The sequence below is a fragment of the Aedes aegypti genome, chromosome 1, assembly GCF_002204515.2.
Source record: "Aedes aegypti strain LVP_AGWG chromosome 1, AaegL5.0 Primary Assembly, whole genome shotgun sequence".
Classification (NCBI taxonomy): Eukaryota; Metazoa; Arthropoda; class Insecta; order Diptera; family Culicidae; genus Aedes; species Aedes aegypti.
Window position 1 is genome coordinate 136780080 of NC_035107.1, and position 19672 is coordinate 136799751.

At 38.6% G+C, this 19672-nt stretch overlaps 1 protein-coding gene across 1 annotated transcript in view; it reads left to right on the plus strand.

The window, feature by feature from the left end:
• Positions 1 to 19672, plus strand: part of LOC5564067 (acetylcholine receptor subunit alpha-like) — a 698646-nt gene that overhangs the window by 581006 nt on the left and 97968 nt on the right. Inside the window, exons 5-6 of the mRNA XM_021848318.1 lie at positions 11137 to 11252; positions 12138 to 12306. Of these exons, the coding sequence (XP_021704010.1) occupies positions 11137 to 11252; positions 12138 to 12306 (285 nt within the window). The remainder of the gene's footprint in view (positions 1 to 11136; positions 11253 to 12137; positions 12307 to 19672) is intronic.

The following is a 19672-nucleotide window of genomic DNA, read 5'->3' on the forward strand; positions in this document are numbered from 1 at the left end:
TTTCACCCAATAACGTTGGAAGACCTACGAAATATTTGCTTTTCTATGGGAAAAACGGCTGGCGTAGATAACGTTAATGCGAGAGTAATACAAGATTGCTTTGATGTCATCGGACACAAGCTGCTGGACCTGATTAATGAATCGTTACAAACTGGGCACGTGCCACAAGTTTGGAAGGAATCACTTGTGATTCCTATTCAAAAAGTTGCTGGGACGATTAAAGCCGAAGAGTTTCGTCCCATCAACATGTTGCACACATTAGAGAAAATTTTAGAACTTGTTGTTGTTACTTGATGTTCTTTATTCCACAAAATCCAACAGGAGAAAGAGGCTGAGCCTCTCGTTACAATCCCTTTTATAGTAGTAAACCGGAAATACAATTCATGTCAAGATAATTGTTATCTTCAAGATAGTACTTATACAAGTTCATCTACCACAGTTTATCTAGATCTTATGACGAGGGATCTATTATAACTATTTAACACCTCCCTGCTTAAATTCGGTTCTATACAATCATAACGAACCTACTACTAATCTCTCCGGCTTCTTTACTACTCTTCTAGTCCTACGAACTTCTATTGTTTTATCAGGAGAACTTCTCGGAGAATCAACACTAACACTAATCTGGGTTCCTTGGGGGTTCTCACTGGAACTCTTTTTTCAATTCCAACTTTAGGGTAGATGTAGTCATTCTTTTTTGAGAACTCTGGGTTTCAACTGATTTCTACTAGCTAATTTTACCGCTCCATTGATGTCAACATAAAACGTATTAGTACTATTCACTCCCACAATTTCTGCTTCCAGCCAAGATCTGGTGGACCTAACCTCACTTTTATACCACACTAGATCACCTACTTTATATTTTGGTGGGCAACTCCTTCCACCATCTTTTAAAGTTTCCTGATCGTTTACGTCTAAATTAAACCTAAGTTTCTTCTTCAACTGTTCGAATTTCATACCCAAATTAGAGTCCAGATCCGTTTTCGGAATAAACGAAAATACCTTACTAGCAGGCGTACAATCGATAGCCTGACTATAACTGTTACGATAACTAAATAAAAATATATCTACAATCGCCAGCAACTTCATGTGATTAAACTTCGGATCGACAAGTAGCTTCTTAATCCCACTCTTAGCAGTCTGGACTGCTCGCTCTGCAAGCCCATTACTTTCTGGCGAGTAAGGCGGGCTTTTCAACAACTCAATTTTCATCGATTTTGCGTACTTCAAGAAGGCATTACTATTAAACGGAGGACCATTGTCACTGACTATGTTATCGCAAACCCCAAAAATTCTAAACACCGAGTTAAGCGCGTCAATCAACGCTTCTGCATCCGTACTTTGCATCATCGTAATATCCATCCATTTAGAGTAGGCATCAATTAAAATCAGAAACGTCTTCCCTGCTAAGTGGAAAAAATCCAAATGTATTCGACCAAACGGGCGAAGAGCTTTTGGCCATTCAGAGAACTTTTTCTTAACTGATCGTCCCATACTACTACACTCCTCACACTGCTGAACGAATTCTTCGATTTCCTTATCCAAACCCTGCCAAAACACATACCTTCGAGCCGACTGTTTCATGCGAATAACACCAAGATGGCATCCATGCAACAACTCTAAAGTACGTTTCCGACAAGACATTGGAACAATTACTCTCTCCGAATACATCACACAGTTCCTGTACAACGACAAACAGCTCTGATTCGAAAAGTAGAATTTCAAATCTGCTGGAACCGCACTCTCGTTCCATCCGCTCTTCACACTCACATAAAGCTCTCTCATTCTCGGATCATCTTGAATGGCCTGACCGATCATCTCCAGATCAATAATTTCTGCTTCGTCACTCAACCAACGGAGATCCGCAACATCTTCCACTCCTGTCTCATCCTGAATGGGCAACCTACTCAAAGCATCAGCGTTCGTTACTTTCGAACCCGGCCGGTACTCAATTTCGAAATCAAATATTGACAACATGTGGACATACTTCTGCAACCTAGTGACGGTCAATGACGGAATACCCTTCCTAAAATCAAAAATGCTTGCCAACGGTTTGTTATCGGTAACAACTGTGAACTTTTTCCCGTAAATGTATTTGAAGAACTTCGTCAATCCAAATACTACCGCAAGCGCCTCACGATGAAGATTCGGATAATTTTTCTCTGACGCAGAGAGAGTACCCGACCAGATGTAAGAAACAAGATTATAACAGAATGTGTTCCCCTGATACGATTTTTTTTATATCACCAGTTGTTATAAAACATGAACCGTTAGTAGTTAAAATAACAAAAATTCTAACAAAATTTGAACCAAATCAAACTAAAATATAACAATCCCTGTTACAATTATATCAAAACTATTACAGAATGTGTTGCAATGATGTTACAAAATAACAAAATTTTTGCAAACTATGTTACTGTTTATGACATCGGATGTTTTTTGCAACAAACTTATAAATGCGATGTCAAAAATATAACAAATGATGTTATAAATGTATTACTAAAAATATAACAAGTTGAGAACAAAGCCATCTTGATAACAAAATTTTATCAACTTCTGTTATTTTTAACTGCTGCTGATAGGAATTTGTTCTAATTTTGTTATGTGATTCTGGTCAGGTACTAGACACATAGAAGACTGGTTTCTCGAATTCCCCTACTCTATGACACAACACTGCTCCGACCCCATTTGAGCTCGCATCATAAATAATAACGATCGGTAACTCAGGATTATACAACTCTAGCAGGTTGTGACTCAGCAAAAGCTTTTTGCACTCAGTGAAAGCTTTTTCACACTGTTCATTCCATTCAAAGCGCACATTTTTCTTTAGCAGTGCCTAGAGTGGACTAAGCTTCATCAACAAGTTTGGAACGAACTTCGAATAATAATTAATCATCCCTAAAAACGATTTCAATTGCAACACATCTCTAGGTCGAGGAGCTTCCGCGATTGCTTTAACCTTTTCCGCCGATGGACTAAGTCCCTTTACCGACACCTTGTGACCCAAATAACCTATCTCCTGAACTATGAATTCGCTTTTACTCAAGTTGACCTTTACCTTGTGCCTCTGCAGCTGATCAAGTACTTTGTACAGTGTAGCAATCAATCCTTCAATAGTATTGTTACCCATCAAAATGTCATCCAGATAACAATGCACTCCCTCTATATCAGCCAGAATTTCATCCATAATTCTTTGGAAAGTCGACGCTGCACTTGAAATACCGAACGGCAATCTCGTAAACGCATACAGGCCTTTGTGAGTATTTACAACCAAATACTTCTGCGACTCTTCCGTAACCTTAATCTGCATGTACGCACCCTGTAGATCCAGCTTAGCAAAATACTTATAACCACTCAGATTGGCGAACACATCGTTGATGTTAGGCAACGGATAATGTTCATTGCAAATGACCTTGTTCACTGTCACCTTACAATCCATACAGATTCTCACACTACCATCTGGTTTAGGAACCACCACAATGGGCGTAGCCCAATCACTATGCCGCACTGGCCTTAGAATATTCTCACTGATCAACCTATTCAACTCATCTGAGACTTTTTCTCTGAGCGTGTACGGCACCTCATACGGTTTATAGAACAACGGAGAAGCATGGTCTCTCACGCGAATTCTAGCTTCAAAGCCCTCCACTGCAGTGGATGCTGCAGATTATCCGTAAAAAGCTCCCGGTACCTTGTTTTCAACACAGCGAGTAACTTACTCTTTTCTCTCTCACACTTCTGGTCACTCACTGACACATTCATATTCGCACTATCGCCTAATTCGTGAACAAAAAAGCTTCGCCATTTGGGATACAATAGACTTAGCCAATCTCGACCCATCAACGGACGAAATCTATCCCCGTCGACAATAATCAACGATAAAACGTGAGAACGATCTCCTATGCCCCTAACCTCAACTCTAATCGATCCTGCTATCTTTAGAAAGCTTCCAGAAATCACCTTCAATTCCCTCCAGTGCACTGGATGCTGCAGATTATCCGGAAAAAGCTCCCGGTACCTTGTTTTCAACACAGCGAGTAACTTACTCTTTTCTCTCTCACACTTCTGGTCACTCACTGACACATTCATATTCGCACTATCGCCTAATTCGTGAACAAAAAAGCTTCGCCATTTGGGATACAATAGACTTAGCCAATCTCGACCCATCAACGGACGAAATCTATCCCCGTCGACAATAATCAACGATAAAACGTGAGAACGATCTCCTATGCCCCTAACCTCAACTCTAATCGATCCTGCTATCTTTAGAAAGCTTCCAGAAATCACCTTCAACTTTGCCTCACTTCTTCGAAGCCGCAAATCGGAAAAATTCTCTATATAATCATACTTGCTCATAACCGTATACGTTGCTCCTGTGTCGATCTCGAAATAAAACCACTTACCGTTTAGTCATACCTTTCTATACAGGGGAAGATTTGTCACGTGGTGCAGCTCACTCTCGCTTCCGGTCTGCCGCAGGTCGCTCTCATCATCGCTGCTCGCCAGTCCGTTCATGTTTCGTTTCCTCCAACAATTCCTAACGATGTGCCCCTTCTTACCGCAGCCAAAGCACGTTATCACCTTCCTACCTTGATTCCTTGAGCTCTTCCTGGAAAAGAACCGTCTCTCCCGGCTTCCTTGCTGACTGTGCTTACCATCATCTTGGCCACGTGTTTTCGAACGGCTTCGTCGCATGTACTGCCCCGCGTTGATCCGATTGGTGTACTCCTGTTTGCTCTTCATCTTCACCAAATCCGCCTCGATTTGCTCCAGGTTTTTCGCCTTGGATACTGCTCGTTCAAACGTGGTGTCGTCGTCGCTGTTCAACAACTCGCCTTGGATTTTGGCGTTCCGAAGGCCAGCTATGAACTTATCCCTGAGCGCCTTGTCCAGATACTCTCCAAAAACGCAGTGCTTTGAAAGTGCTTGTAGCTCAACCGCGAAATCCGCCACATTCTCGAATTCTTTCTGATTTCGCTTGAAAAACTCCACCGATTGGGCTATTCGGTTCTTCTTGGGACTGAAGTAAGACTTAAGCTTCTCTTTTACAGTTTCGTAGGTCACATCCCTGTGTGTGTCGGGATACAAAAACTGCTGCAGCTTTTTCAACGCAGGCAATCCGATGAAGTGGACAATCAGCTTCCGTTTGAACGTATCATCCTTGTGGGCTTCGTGGCCTTGCGGTTAGCGGCGTCAGTCGTCTAGGCGTATTGTGCCACGGGGTGTGGGTTCGATTCCCGCTCCAATCGGTGGAAACTTTTCGTCAAACGAAAAATTCATCGCTGGGCTACTGGGTGTTTCGTGTTGTCCGTTGCCTAATGTTAGTGATCGTTCAGTCTGTGCAGCTTATGTGCTGAAGACGGTGTAAATTGTCTTTGATGTCGTTCAGCTCGAAGAAATTTTCCGCTCTCTCCAGGTAATCGTTGAAGTCCGCACTTGGAACGAAGTTTTCCAGTGTTCCGATCAGCTTCACTCCACTGACTGCTTCCACTTTCGCAGCCTGAGACCCGGATACGGAAGGCACTACTTCTTTCGGCATCTCCTAGCGATTACTTTACTGTGCACACCGTAGATTCAAACGACACTCGCGACCACGTGCTCTTGCACCACTTGCACTTTTCGAAACGATAGACTATTTATCCACACGCGCTCACCGCAAACTTTTTGCTATTTTCTCGTCGCCACTGTTACTTGATGTTCTTTATTCCACAAAATCCAACAGGAGAAAGAGGCTGAGCCTCTCGTTACAATCCCTTTTATAGTAGTAAACCGGAAATACAATTCATGTCAAGATAATTGTTATCTTCAAGATAGTACTTATACAAGTTCATCTACCACAGTTTATCTAGATCTTATGACGAGGGATCTATTATAACTATTTAACAGTTGTAAAAGGCCAGCTGTTAACATATTTAAATAGTAATAATTTGCTAATACCAGAGCAATCGGGATATCGGGAAGGTCATTCCTGTGAAACCGCATTGAACCTGGTGTTGGCAAAGTGGAAAGAAAACATAGAGCGTAAAGATACGCTTGCTGCTGTTTTTTTGGATCTCAAACGCGCTTTTGAAACGATTTCTCGGCCCTTGTTGTTAAGAACAATCAAGCGCATTGGATTTTCGTGTTCTGCATATAGATGGTTTGAAAGCTATTTAACTGATAGAACCCAACGGACTGCTTTCAATGATTCTGTTTCGAGCCCCGTGGTGAACAGCCTTGGCGTACCACAGGGGAGTGTATTAGGGCCCGTTTTATTCATTATGTATATAAATGACATGCGACGAGTTTTACGTTTTTGTGACATTAATCTTTTTGCAGATGATACCGTGATATTCATTGCGGCTAAAAATCTTGATGATGCCGTTGCACATATGAATGCAGATTTACGTTCTCTGAGTAGATGGTTGAAGTACAAACAGTTGAAATTGAATATAAGTAAAACTAAATTTATGTTGATATCGCGGAATCGAACAAATATAGACGTCTCAATACAAATTGATGATGAGACAATTGATCGCGTGCGCGAAATTAAATATCTTGGCGTGATTATTGATGACAGATTAAAGTTCGACGCTCACATCGACAATGTTATCAAGAAAATAGCCAAGAAGTATGGAATTCTCTGCCGATTAAAAAACGATTTAACGATTGCTAGTAAAATACATTTGTACAAATCAATCATCTCTCCACATCTGGAGTTTTGTGCTTCCATTTTGTTTTTAGCAAATGAAACACAAATATCGAGAATGCAGCGTTTGCAAAATAAAATAATGCGTTTGATTTTGAGATGCAACAGATTCACTTCCTCGTCTTTCTTATTAGATGCTCTTCAGTGGTTATCGGTGAAGCAAAGAATTGTATTCTTGACGATGGTGTTTATTTTTAAAGTAATTAACGGTTTATTGCCTCGATATTTGTGTGATCGAATTGAAAGAGGAAGTGACATTCATAGATATAATACTAGAAACGCGACTGAATTAAGAACACCACAGTTTTTGTACGGTGCTTTACAAAACTCTTTGTTTTTTAAAGGAATAAATGTTTTCAATTCGATGCCTATACACATCAAACATGCTGCAACTCTATCACAGTTTAAGAGACTATGTATTTCACACGTCAAAGCTGCCTTCTGAACAGCTACATGTTAACTTTTTTGTACTTGACTAATACTGTATCTTGACGAAGTTTTGACTAACGGATATTTTGTATTGACTATATTGTAAAATATGTTTAATAATTATTGGGGCACAAATAAACTACGATGTTCGCCTCGATGATGATGATGGATTTTTTATATATTGACGTAGTTATAGCTTATTCCTTTTTATGTGTAGTCTACGGAGGTTTGAGTCCCGCGCGCGGTACACAGGTATAAACGACTGTTTGATTATTTATCATTTGAATTGACAATTTAGGCTGTTGGTGGATGCCATGCATTAGTAGTAAGTTTTCTGGTTGAATGTCGGAAATTTCTTGAAAATTCAAATGTTTCCGATAGTTTTGACATCATCGGCGGGGTTATCAATTCTGGCAATGTTTTGGATTTTGTTGAACTTCCTTGATCACTATTAAAACTTATGAAAAGTGTGGTTGAGACCAACAGATTTGTTTACCATTTTTTTTTGCTGTATAGTATGGGAACTTGTAATGTTGTTTATATCTGTTGAAATAATCAGACCGTTTATTGTTTGCAAATCTGGTTAACATTGATCATAATTAATTATCTTAAAGATATATCGTCTCGCTCAAACCTTTGTAGGGGTATGTGGTGCGACCATCATCATCATCATCATCATAATAGTGAAAAAATGCGTCTTTCACAAAAAGGGCCACTTTAGACCTTTTAAGATATCAAATTGATAATAAAATGCTTGTTTCGCATAAATTTCAAACTGATTCTATAGGTTTTCGTTCATTAGGGTGGGTTTGAACCTCCCCACGGTGAGGTGATCGAAAGGTGGATGCAGGACTTCCAAGAGCACCTGAATGGCGCGGGGGACAGGCAATGAAGGTCGAGGCAACGGAGTGAATTCTTTCGCCAGTACTGCGGACGATCATAACCAATTTGCTCCACTTCACTTTGAGGGAGGTTAAGTATACCATTCACCAGCTCAAGAACAATAAAGCTGCTGGTGCGGATGGTATCGGAGTTGATCTCATAAAGATAAGCCCGGAGAGCCTGGCCATTTGTCTGCACCGGCTGATAGGCACAATCTGGGAAACAGAACAGCTACCGGAGGAGTGGAAGGAAGCGGTAGTATACACCATCTACAAGAAAGGCGACAAGTTAGATTGTGTGAAATTTTGAGCGATCACCATTCTTAAAGCGGCCTACAAAGTATTACCCTTCGTCTGTCATCTTCAGTAAACGAGTTCGTGGGAAGTTATCAAGCCGGCTTCGTTGACGGCCGATCGACAACGGACCAGATCTTTACTATACGGCCAATCCTCCAAAAATGGGGTGAATACCAGGTCCCAACGTATCACCTTTTCATCAATTTCAAGGCGGCCTACAATAGTATCAACCGCATAGACCCGTGGTCACTAAAGTGTGGCCCGCGGGCCGCACCCAACCTCTGTATCTCTTAAATCTGATAAGTTTCGCAATTTTTTCTTCGGGAAGCTGTTCTACTCCCAAAGTTATCAACATCATGAAACAAAATAATTACGAGAACTATCCGCTATAAGAAATAAAAATGGTTTAAAAAAGGGGCTCAGGATCACTGGCGTAGACCTAGCGGAATTTGGGGCAAGTGTGCCACCTTAAGCAAATTGTTCTCTAACTTTGCCTAAACCTTATAAAATCCACTTATTTAGCCTCATGATGTAAGTTTCACATCTTTTCATAACCATAAAATTTTCGTCCTAATATTACTTACAAAGCATACGCTAATCGATAATTCAAAAAAATAATTTAAGTTTACCGTAACAAGGGGATGATTTATAACAAGATTCAAAACATGCCTAGCTCTCTATAACTCAATTCGAATAACTTAAATGGTTGTTTTTGTCTCCATTCAATAGAATATATGTATTACCCTTATATTACGGCGAATATGTATAATACTACATCAGCTAGATACTAGATCAGCACTATATAACGGTAAAATATTGATGTAGATATGTAAAACGGTACTCAATAGGTAGCCTAGGTAGCAGTGAGGTGGTCGACGAGCTTGTCTACCTTGGATCCTTGCTGACGGCTGACAATAACGTTAGCCGTGAAATGCGGAGGAGCATCAGTGCGAATCCAATCTTATTCGACTGTCGTATTGAGGGCAATACTCTTCTCAGAGTTTCCAGCGTGCACGATCTGGGGATTCAGCTAGATTCAAGATTGACGAAGGCAAAACGTCAGTTAGGATTAATCTCTAGAGTGGCGAGAAATGTTTTCGGATCCTCACTGCTGGAAATCGCTATACTGTGCTCTTGTTCGTTCAATACTTGAAAATGTGTCCGTTGTATGCAACACGTCACGTGGTGTCTGAGGATTGAAAGAATTCATAAATGATTCGTTCGCTCTGCCTTGAGGAACCTGCCATGGAGAGATCGTGCCAACTTACCGCCATATCCAGATAGGTGTAGACTTCTTGGGCTTGATACCCTGGAACATCGACGGAAAATCCAGCAATCGCTGCTTGTTTCAAAAGTATTGACCAGCGAAATTGATAGCCCAGATCTCTTGTCACTGATCTACTTTCGAGTATCGAACTGATCGCGTTCGGGTATAATGAGCATATAACTACTTGTATCCGTGAGTTTACGGCTGTTGAAGGTCTGTTCAATTTTGGCGAACCAACTGAACGATTTGCAAATCAAATTGGGTCTGTAGTAACTTAGTATAGTTTTTTTTTTATTAAGACGAAATATTGTCAGATGAATTATTTTAAATACAAATACTCCAAATACCTCCACAAGAAACTGCGCTCAAAAAAGTTTCACACCCGCACCAAATGTACCATGTACAAAACGCTCATAAGGCCGGCAGTCTTCTACGGGCATGAAACATGGACGATGCTCAAAGAGGACTTGCAAGCACTTGAGTCTTCGAAATTCGGATACTTAGGATGGCGATGGCGATGTGCAGGAAAACGGTGTGTGGCGGCGAAGGATGAACCACGAGCCCACCCAATTCTACGGCGAACCCAGTATCCAGAAGGGGCCAAAACTGGAAGGATACGATGAGCAGGGCATGTTGTAAGAATGTCGGACAGCAACCCTGCAAAAATGGTGTTCGTATCGGATCCGGATGACCAGGTACACCAGGACCTGGAGAGTGTGTGTTGAAGTCGAGGATGGAGAAAGGCGGCCATGAACCGAGTGAAATGGTGATATATTATTGGCGAGGTACAAATACAAATACAAATAACTGGGAAAACACGTTATGACACTAGTGGGTGGTACTGAACATTTATCTTTGTACTAATCGTCCAAACAAGATTAAACAATAAAATGTCATTTCCAGAGATTATTCAAAAGTGTTTAATATTATCCCAACACCAACAAAACGTCATTACAGCCCTCACCATGAGGCGTTTAACTTGTGATAACCACCACGGCGCAAAGATTCCGATTACTACATTATGAGGCGGAACTCCAACTCAAAGCAATGAAAAGAGATTTCACCCAAAGTGAAATAAAATGCGATAGCGAGAACAATGAATGGAGACGAAATAAAATTCTCAGCCCCAGCTGCCGGGGGTGTTTGATTCTGGCAGTTTGCCTTTCCCAGATGTCTACCAAGAATTACATAGAAAGGGGAAGGAAAGCGTCTTGACACAATCTGGAGGATGTGATTTTTATTGTCACACCATTTTCTGTTCAGTGTTCGTTCACTTGCCTATCTCACCGCACTGTCATCATCGTCATTCCTTAAGCTCTAGCTTTTTATGAGCAGTACTGGGCTTATATCCAGCATCCAACTGGTCTAGGATCTGACGACTGGCTCAGGTTAGACTTCTGTTCATCATTGGACAAGTGGGTTGTTACCGTGGCTATGTCATACTGTAGTTTGCGTATCCATTCCTACCAGTCAGTGCATTGTCTTGATGGAAAAAATCATTGTTCCTTATCTGAAGATGGAGTATTCTTGTAGTGAAAAATATATGACCCAAAACATCTTTTGTCCATTTTCAGGTTGATCTTCGACATATCGATGAGGTCAACGATACGAACGTGGTGGAAGTAGGTGTGGATTTGTCGGAGTTCTACACGTCAGTAGAGTGGGATATTTTAGAAGTTCCTGCGGTCAGGTAAGATTCAATCAGCAAACGACAATCTGGGTAAATAGTTTTTTTTTATAATCATCATTATTCATTTCGCAAATGGAATCTACAAATATTTGCTGATGGTATTCAGCCAATTCACACGGTTCATGGTACCGTAGTGACTTTCTCTTTATTTTTGGATTTGGGCCATGTAGTTATAATCTGCAGTACCAATTGTACCTGAACCATTCATCACATGCACACCTTCTTGTCAAATCAAATGCGGTTGAACACGATTTGGAAGATTTTCATGTAACATTTTTCTACATAATCCATAGATCTCGTAGTTCTATTACATATTATTCCTCACATCTACTAAATGGAATGATGATGTTATGTCTTCATCCTACAACTCTGGCGATAAATCGCTTATGAATCTTTTCGGAACGTGATTTTCCAACTAATAATGAAATTATTTTCTACTTCAATCCGTTCAAAAACAATCCTCTTTGTCAATACTATATTCTGCATTCAACCAAAACAATAAAAAAACGAGTGTCACGAGAATAACGCAAACATTCAACAAATTGCTAAAGCAATTCGTCACTCCATGAACCCGGTTAAAATTATTTAAATTGAATTCCATCAAATTTTCCACCCTCACCGCGTGTCCGAATGTCACCGAAGCCTGAACAATTGTTATGTGAAAATCCACTTTTATTTGCCTTTTCCATTTTCATGCTTGCCAATTTTATCCTGAACACTGGACCATTGGACTACTGGATCGGATCGGTTGGAACGTGCCGTACATCATCAACAACGATACACCCGTCTCATGCTACCCATTTCTGTCAACTGCGGCCATATTTTTCGCCCACCCGGACGGACACAAACCCAAACCGAATCGTATCGTTAACGCCCGACAACCAGAAATGAAAAATTCTACACATGTTGTGATGAACCGTATCTGGATATCACCTTCAACATAACGATGCGCCGTAAAACGTTGTTTTATACCGTAAATTTAATTATCCCCTGCATGGGCATCAGCTTCCTTACGATATTGGTGTTCTACCTGCCGTCGGACAGTGGCGAGAAGGTAAGTGTACAATGGAATGCATATCGTCTTTTTTGTTGGATGGATCTTTTCTGAGCAATGGCATAGCACTACACTTTTTTTGTTTCGAATTGTTACACCCAGAGATGTCATGGTGGTTACTCAAAGTTACTCACGAAGTAATAAAATAATTTTTTTTTTTTGCAATTTTGTTTTCAAACTCTAGCACCACCTTTTTGAAAGATAAATATTATCTAATGAACATTGTACCCCTATAATTCTGGAAAATGGTTGGGAAATTTATTCCGCTCACCTCTGAATAGTGTGAAATCATAAAATGAAATTTGCGCCCATATGATTGAGCAAAAATGAAAAAAACGCCAACCTTCTTGAAATGTAAAATCCTCAGTACTATCATATGTAGCGCATTGTGCCCCATACCTTATCATTGTTTCGTGTGATTAGGCAGTTTTCCGCCATAAGGGGGTGGACTTAAACTGTTGTATCGAAATGGTGCATCGTTCAACTATGAAAAAAAAAAGATTTTTACAACTTCCACGAAACACCTATAGGCCACCTGGCTACGCCACTGCATCATATAAATAAAACAACAAAAAGAGATAATATTTAAGTTCTTTTATCAAAGATTTAAATTTTTTTCTTAGTGATTTTATTATCCGGAGGATTCGATTATCCGGAATGAAAAAAAAATCGATACTCCGGATAATCGAGTCCGACCTGTAATATTGCAATTTTAGAGATAACCTTCCGTTCTACGGTTGAACAGAAAGCTACCGCAGCAGTCACATTACTGATTTTCACAAAGCATCATCGATCAGCTGCGATGATCCCTTGGAAACCAGACTGATAATTGTTGTTTTCGGCTGTTTTTCAAAACTTTGGACTTTACTAGCATTCTTTGATTAGATGGTTGCGTTCAATGATACAATGATTCTCAAGGCTGCGGTAAAACTTTGAGAGCTGCGGTAGAACTTGGCGGAACGGAAAATTTTCAAAAGAACCGTAATATCATATCATAAAATTTACGCCCCTTGTGTTCTATTTCCTTACGAAAAGTGCGCTCCTATGATAAAATAAATACAAATGAGATTATTTGCCTACCACCTGAATCAATCATGTGATGGCAATTGCGCCCATTGGTTCGGTAACTATAAAAGAAGAATCTTCAACTACTCAAAAATTTTCTCTCAACTAATGAAAATTGCTCCCCTATGATCCCAACCACTTTCCTACAGGTCGCTGGAATTTAATGATAATTGCGCCCATTTTATCCAGGAGTTATGACAATTTTTCCGCCCACCTCCGCTATGTAAAATACCATCTTATGAAAACTGCGCTTCGGAATTATGGCAATTTTTAATTAACTCAACTCTAAAGTATTCTTCTATCATATAAAATTCGGCAACAATCATACAGGAATAATGTAAAAAAAAAACTTCAAGCTTCTTCCATAGAATGCTACCATGACATAATTGCACTCTAATAATCCATGAAGTGTGGCAATTTTGCCACCTATCTTCGGTCATTGAGTTAAATCATCTAATGAAAATTACGCCCATTTGATTCAGAAATTATAACCCTTTTTCTCTAGCTTCCTCTTTTAAATTTCAATTATATGACAGAAATTAGGCCTTTACTATTCTTGAATTCCGTTTTTTTTTCAATCCACCACTTAAACTTCTTCCGCCTCCCCAATGAACAATATCAAGTTATAAAAATCGCGCCCCATAGTTCAGTATCATGAAAATTGTACCCTTATGATTCTATAATAAGGGTCCCATAATCCAACTAAAATAGCGCCCTTATGATCCCATATATCTCCTTATGAATTATGACATTTTTTTCCGCTCAGTTCTTAATTCTATAATTTCATGCGAGGAAAATTGCGCCCTTGCTGGTCAGGTGTCCTCCCTTTATTGAAAATAACGAAGTATGAGAATTTTTCCGCCCACTCTAAGGAGTTATATAAATATAATTATAAAAAATCTATATTCTCATAAAAACTGCGCCCCTATAACCCCATCCACTAGTGAATAGGTCACTGTAATCTGATGAGAATTGCGCCCCTCATATCCAGGAATTAAGACAATTTTCCCGTCCACCTTATTTAATTAAAATTGCGTAAATTGTGACATATTTTCTGTCCATCTCCTTTCATTGAGTAATATCATCCAATCATTTGATTTACGATTTATAACTTTTTTGTCCGCCCGCTTCACCAATTATAGAATTGCATTTTGATTATATAATGAAAATTGTGCTCTTATGATATTGGAATTCTCACACCTTTTTAATCATAGTTCAGACTTCTCATAAGGGTTTTATCATGTTGTGCAAATTGCGCCCTTATTATTCAGAAAATATGACTATTTTTCCGCCCACCTACCTTTATTTAATAGTATTGTATAACAAAAATTGCACTCTTATGATTCGGGAATTAACTTCTCAAAAGCGTTCTATTATGCAATGAAAATAGCGCCCTCAAGATCCAAGAATTGTGAAAACTGCGACCCTAGGGCTCAGGAATTCTGACGATTTATTTTACTCTCTACTCAAAAGGGTATTCTCTTCTAATGACAATTGCGCTTCGTACACTACAAAACAGAATACGGCAAACAAAGGAGGACTGCGCCCCTATGATTCAGGAATTATGACATTTTTCCCGCCCACTTTCACTTATCGACTAGTACCATATAATTGAAATTGCGCACTTTAGATTATGTATTCATGACCTTTGAAGTTATTCAATGTAATTTGTTATAATACCTTGATCATAGGGGCGGTATTTCGTATATGGAATGTAATATAAATGTTTATGTCCACCTTTACATTGAACAACTTCATGTTATGAAAATTGCGTCCATATAAAGTAGGAGTTATTGCAATTATATCATGTACTGAATATTGCGTTCATATTGTTCAGAAAGGGGCCCAGATAGCCGTAGCGGTAAACGCGCAGTTATTCAGCAAGACCTAGCTGAGGGTCGTGGTTTCGAATCCCACCGGTCGATGATCTTTTTGGGTTGGAAATTTTCTCGACTTGCTTGGGCATAGAGTATCTTCGTACCTGCCACACGATATACACATGCAAAAATAGTCATTGGCATAGTAAGCTCTCAGTTGATAACTGTGGAAGTGCTCATTAGAACACTACCCAGTAAACACACGATCTTATATAATAGGATATAAGAGTACAAATGTGGAGGCGATATACGTACATTTTGCATGTAGCCTAATGGCGCATGTACGTATATCGCCTCCACTTTTGTACTCATATGCGCTATCGTATACGAGTTTGTGTTTACTGGGTAAGCTGAGAAGCAGGCTCTGTCCCAGTGGAAACGTAACGCCAGAAAGAAGAAGATTGTTCAGAAATTATGAAAATTTTCCATGTCACCTCCCCTTATTTAAAATTATGACGCTACGATTACGGAAGTATGACGATTTTTCCGACCATCTTAAGAAGCTATATAATATCAGAGCATTTACGCCCCTTTGATTCAGAGATAATGACCAATTTTATCATTCACTTCTTCAATGGGTTCTATTTTAATGAATGAATTTATTTTTTTCCTTCATCTTTTCCTCCATTGAATTATATCATGTAATGAAAATTGCGCCTTTTTGGTTTAGTAATTCTGACATATTTTTCATAAAATATTTAAAAGTATATTCTATCATCTAATTAAAATTTCACCCCCATTGATACCATATACTAGTCAATGGGTTACTGTAACCTCATGAGAATTGTGCACCTATTATACAAGAATAAAAACAATTTTCCACCAACCGCCTATTTGTTAAATATAATTTGAAGAAAATTGCGCCCCTATGCTTCAAAGAATAGAGTAATTGTTTTCATTCACTACTTGAAATGTTCTTCTACCCTATAAATTTCGCCCCAATAAGACACGAATTACATTCAAGGGTTTTATCGTGTTATGAAAATTGAGCCCTCATTATTCAGGAAATATGACCATTTTTCCGCCCACCTACCTTTATTGAATAGTATCGTATAACGAAAATTGTACTCTTATGATTCGGGAATTAACTTCTCAAAAGGGTTCTATTATTCAATGAAAATAACACCCTCAAGATGAAGAAATTGTAAAGTTTTTCCACTTACCACCTGATTGTATGCAAATATATAAGAAAGAAAAATTGCGCCCTTAGAGGTCAGGAGTTCTAACGATCTATTCTACTCACTTCTCAAAAGAACCCCCCCCCCCACTTCTTCTCAGGAAATTTCGCTCCGTTCACTTCACAATAGAATACTGCCATTTAACTAGAACTACGCCCCCATAATTCAGGAATTATGACTTTTTTCCCACTTTTCCTTAGCAACTAGTTTAATATAATTGAATTTGCACCCATTTCATTCTGTAGTTATGATCTATTATTTTATTTTATCTATTATTTGGAAATGGCGTTGGTCAGAAATTACTACAATTTTATGGCCACTTCCGCTTATTAATAATTATCATGTTATGAAAATTTCGCCCCTGTTATTGTGAAAGTATGAACATTTTTCCGCCCATTTCAAGGAGTAATATCATATTATTTTTAATCAGGGATAACGACGAATCTTTTTTGTTGACTTGTAGTGAAAATTGCTCCACATTGTTTCAGTAGTTATGACATTTTTTTCAGTAACAAGTCAAAAAATGTCTGTCATGTAGAGAAAATTGCACCCCTATGATCGAATCCTCTACTCAACAGGTCATTGTAGTCCTTTAAAAATTACACCCTTATTATCCAAGGTTAATAATTTTTTTTTGCCCACCTTCTCATTGTAAAATATCGTCAAATGAAAATTCCGCTTTATGTTCAAAAAATTTTATTCTTTCACTTCACTCATTAATTAAAGCCTGTCCACGTTAAATTTCGGACACCCAAATAATGGCAGCAAAAAAAAGTTACTCATAATTCAACAAAAACAATTGTTTATTTCAGAATAAAAGAGTTATATCTACAAAATAAACAGTTGACAAGGATGTTAATCCTTCTTTCTGTAAAATTCTCGAACTTTCTGTGGTACACCCGCCATCCGCGTCCGAAATTTATCGTGGACAGGCTTTAATATCATTCAAGATTGAAATAATTTATAGAACATTCAGGAAAATTTTCAACAAACAAAAGAGTCAAATCAAAACATCGCAGAAGGCCTTTCCAATAGTCAAATCAATGATAAGAAGGTTAATTTAAAAATTGTGTTCAGTATGCTTGGTAACTCGCGCCCATACGAAACTTGGGCGAAAACTGCTTTTAAAAATTCATAAATCTCGTCCAGTAAACGATACTGAAGACGGATTTACAATTGAGAACGATATAGGCGCATCATTCGAAGGAACATATTTTAAAGTTTTCTAATTCAGTAACAAAAACGGTTTCTTAATTTAATTTACAAAATATCACCTATTATAGCATTATAATTATAATGCTATTATAATAGCATGTAAAACAAGCGCTTCGGAAGTGTTCAGTTCAAAGCAGTTGTGTTCATTATAAACAATTTGAAATGTATCATGATGGCGATATTTATAGATTCCAATTTATTGATTTTAATAAATTAAAAAGTATTTCAGTACTTGGGGCGCACCTTTGTGATAATATTCATAAGAACGCACCAATATGAGAGAAAACAAAATTTCAAAATCTTGGGTAACCTGCTCCGAATTTTTTACCAAATTTTTACTTAAAGTTGTGACATTTTTCAAAAAATACATGTAAAAATATGGCTGGTTTTTCAGCATTGGATCGACCGAAATTTTGAAACAATATGATATTAGAACCGTAACCTTATATTCTTTTACGTGCATTTGCAGAAATTTAACGAAAAATACTAAAACCTATTCAATATTGATGAAAAAGTTAATCTAAACTTTTGCACGATACACCACACTAAGGGGTAAGCCCAAACTTTTGCACGAAGACGTCAATGTCTATTTTATAATAATTAAATAGTTTTCAAATTTTTCCGCCAAAATTTTGCAAGTGTTCTCTAAAGAGTTTATGACAACGAACGCACTAATTTAAAATTTTGATCAACACAATGCTGAGAAAATCAGCCATGTTTTTCAGTGCGTTTTTTGAAAAATGTCACAAATATAAGTAAAATAGTAAGCAAAATTCAAAAACTTGTTGTCAAAATACCCACGAAGCAAGAATTACTCATGGTCTTTCGAATGCGCTAGGGCTAGAGAGAGTCAATTGGACGTATAATCTCAGAGATAGACAAAACATCTTTGTTTGTTTTAGAGGGGGTGAACACAATTTTTTGTACGGGAGTGTACTGCCGTGAACAGCAAGTCAGTCCCATCTGTAAAAAGTAGGCATTGAGAAAATGGGCTGTGAAGTTTCCAAACTCGTTTTCCATACAAATATTCAAAAAATTCCAGGATATTGAAACATGTTCAAATTTAAATGAAACTTTCAGAAATTGCTTTTCACTCTGATACCTTTCCGTAAAAAATATAAAGATGATCAAAACACTGTTTAATTTTGTGTTACACGGTGAGGAAATCTGTAGTGGGACTGATATGCGGTTACTTTTCATTAGGGGACAATCCGACTTGGTGTTTTTTCCTGATTTTACTGAACAAAATGTGGTGTCTCGTTAGTGCCGGAAGAACTGATATCAACTCTATTTTGACCAAAATGCAGATGGGACTGACTTGCGATTCACGGTAGTGGATTAAAACAAAAACCTTCAAGTTTGTCGTGGATATCTGATAGTTGCACAGAATTTATTTTGCGTTTTATAAACTCGTTAACGCCCAGCGTCCTATTCTGAGAAAAGATGCGCCGAACGCCCAGTGATGACAGTGATTTTCGCAAATAACTTGAAAATGACTCAATATATAATAATATTATGTTTGGAGAACTTGTTCATAGACCTGATATCTTCCACTCAGTGGTAATTATATTTTAGAATTCACTTACCAGGTAGCGCCACAGCATGATCGTTTGTTTACTTCTGCACCTGAAAAAGTCGGAAATCCAACTTTGACAATGCATATCTTTGTTGTTTTCGAAGCGATTTCGAAAAATCTTTCAACAATTGAACCAAGCATCATGCAAGATACTCAGGGACCTCCAATCTGTGCAGCGATTCGGCGATCGCAGCCCAACAGGGACTATTGAAGGCATTTTTTACGCCCAGAGTGACCACTCCGCAGTACCGTTTACCTCTCCTATTTTTCTTCCGCGCCGTCTCCATAGTTTCCGTTTGGATGGCATCAACGATGGTTCTACCTTTCCGAAAGCCGAACTGCAAGACGCACAAGCCGTTTTATCCCTCCGTGTATTTCGTAAGCCTGTTTGGAATTACTCGCTCCAGCACTTTGCCAACTGTGTCCAGCAGACATATCGGTCTATAAGCTGAAGG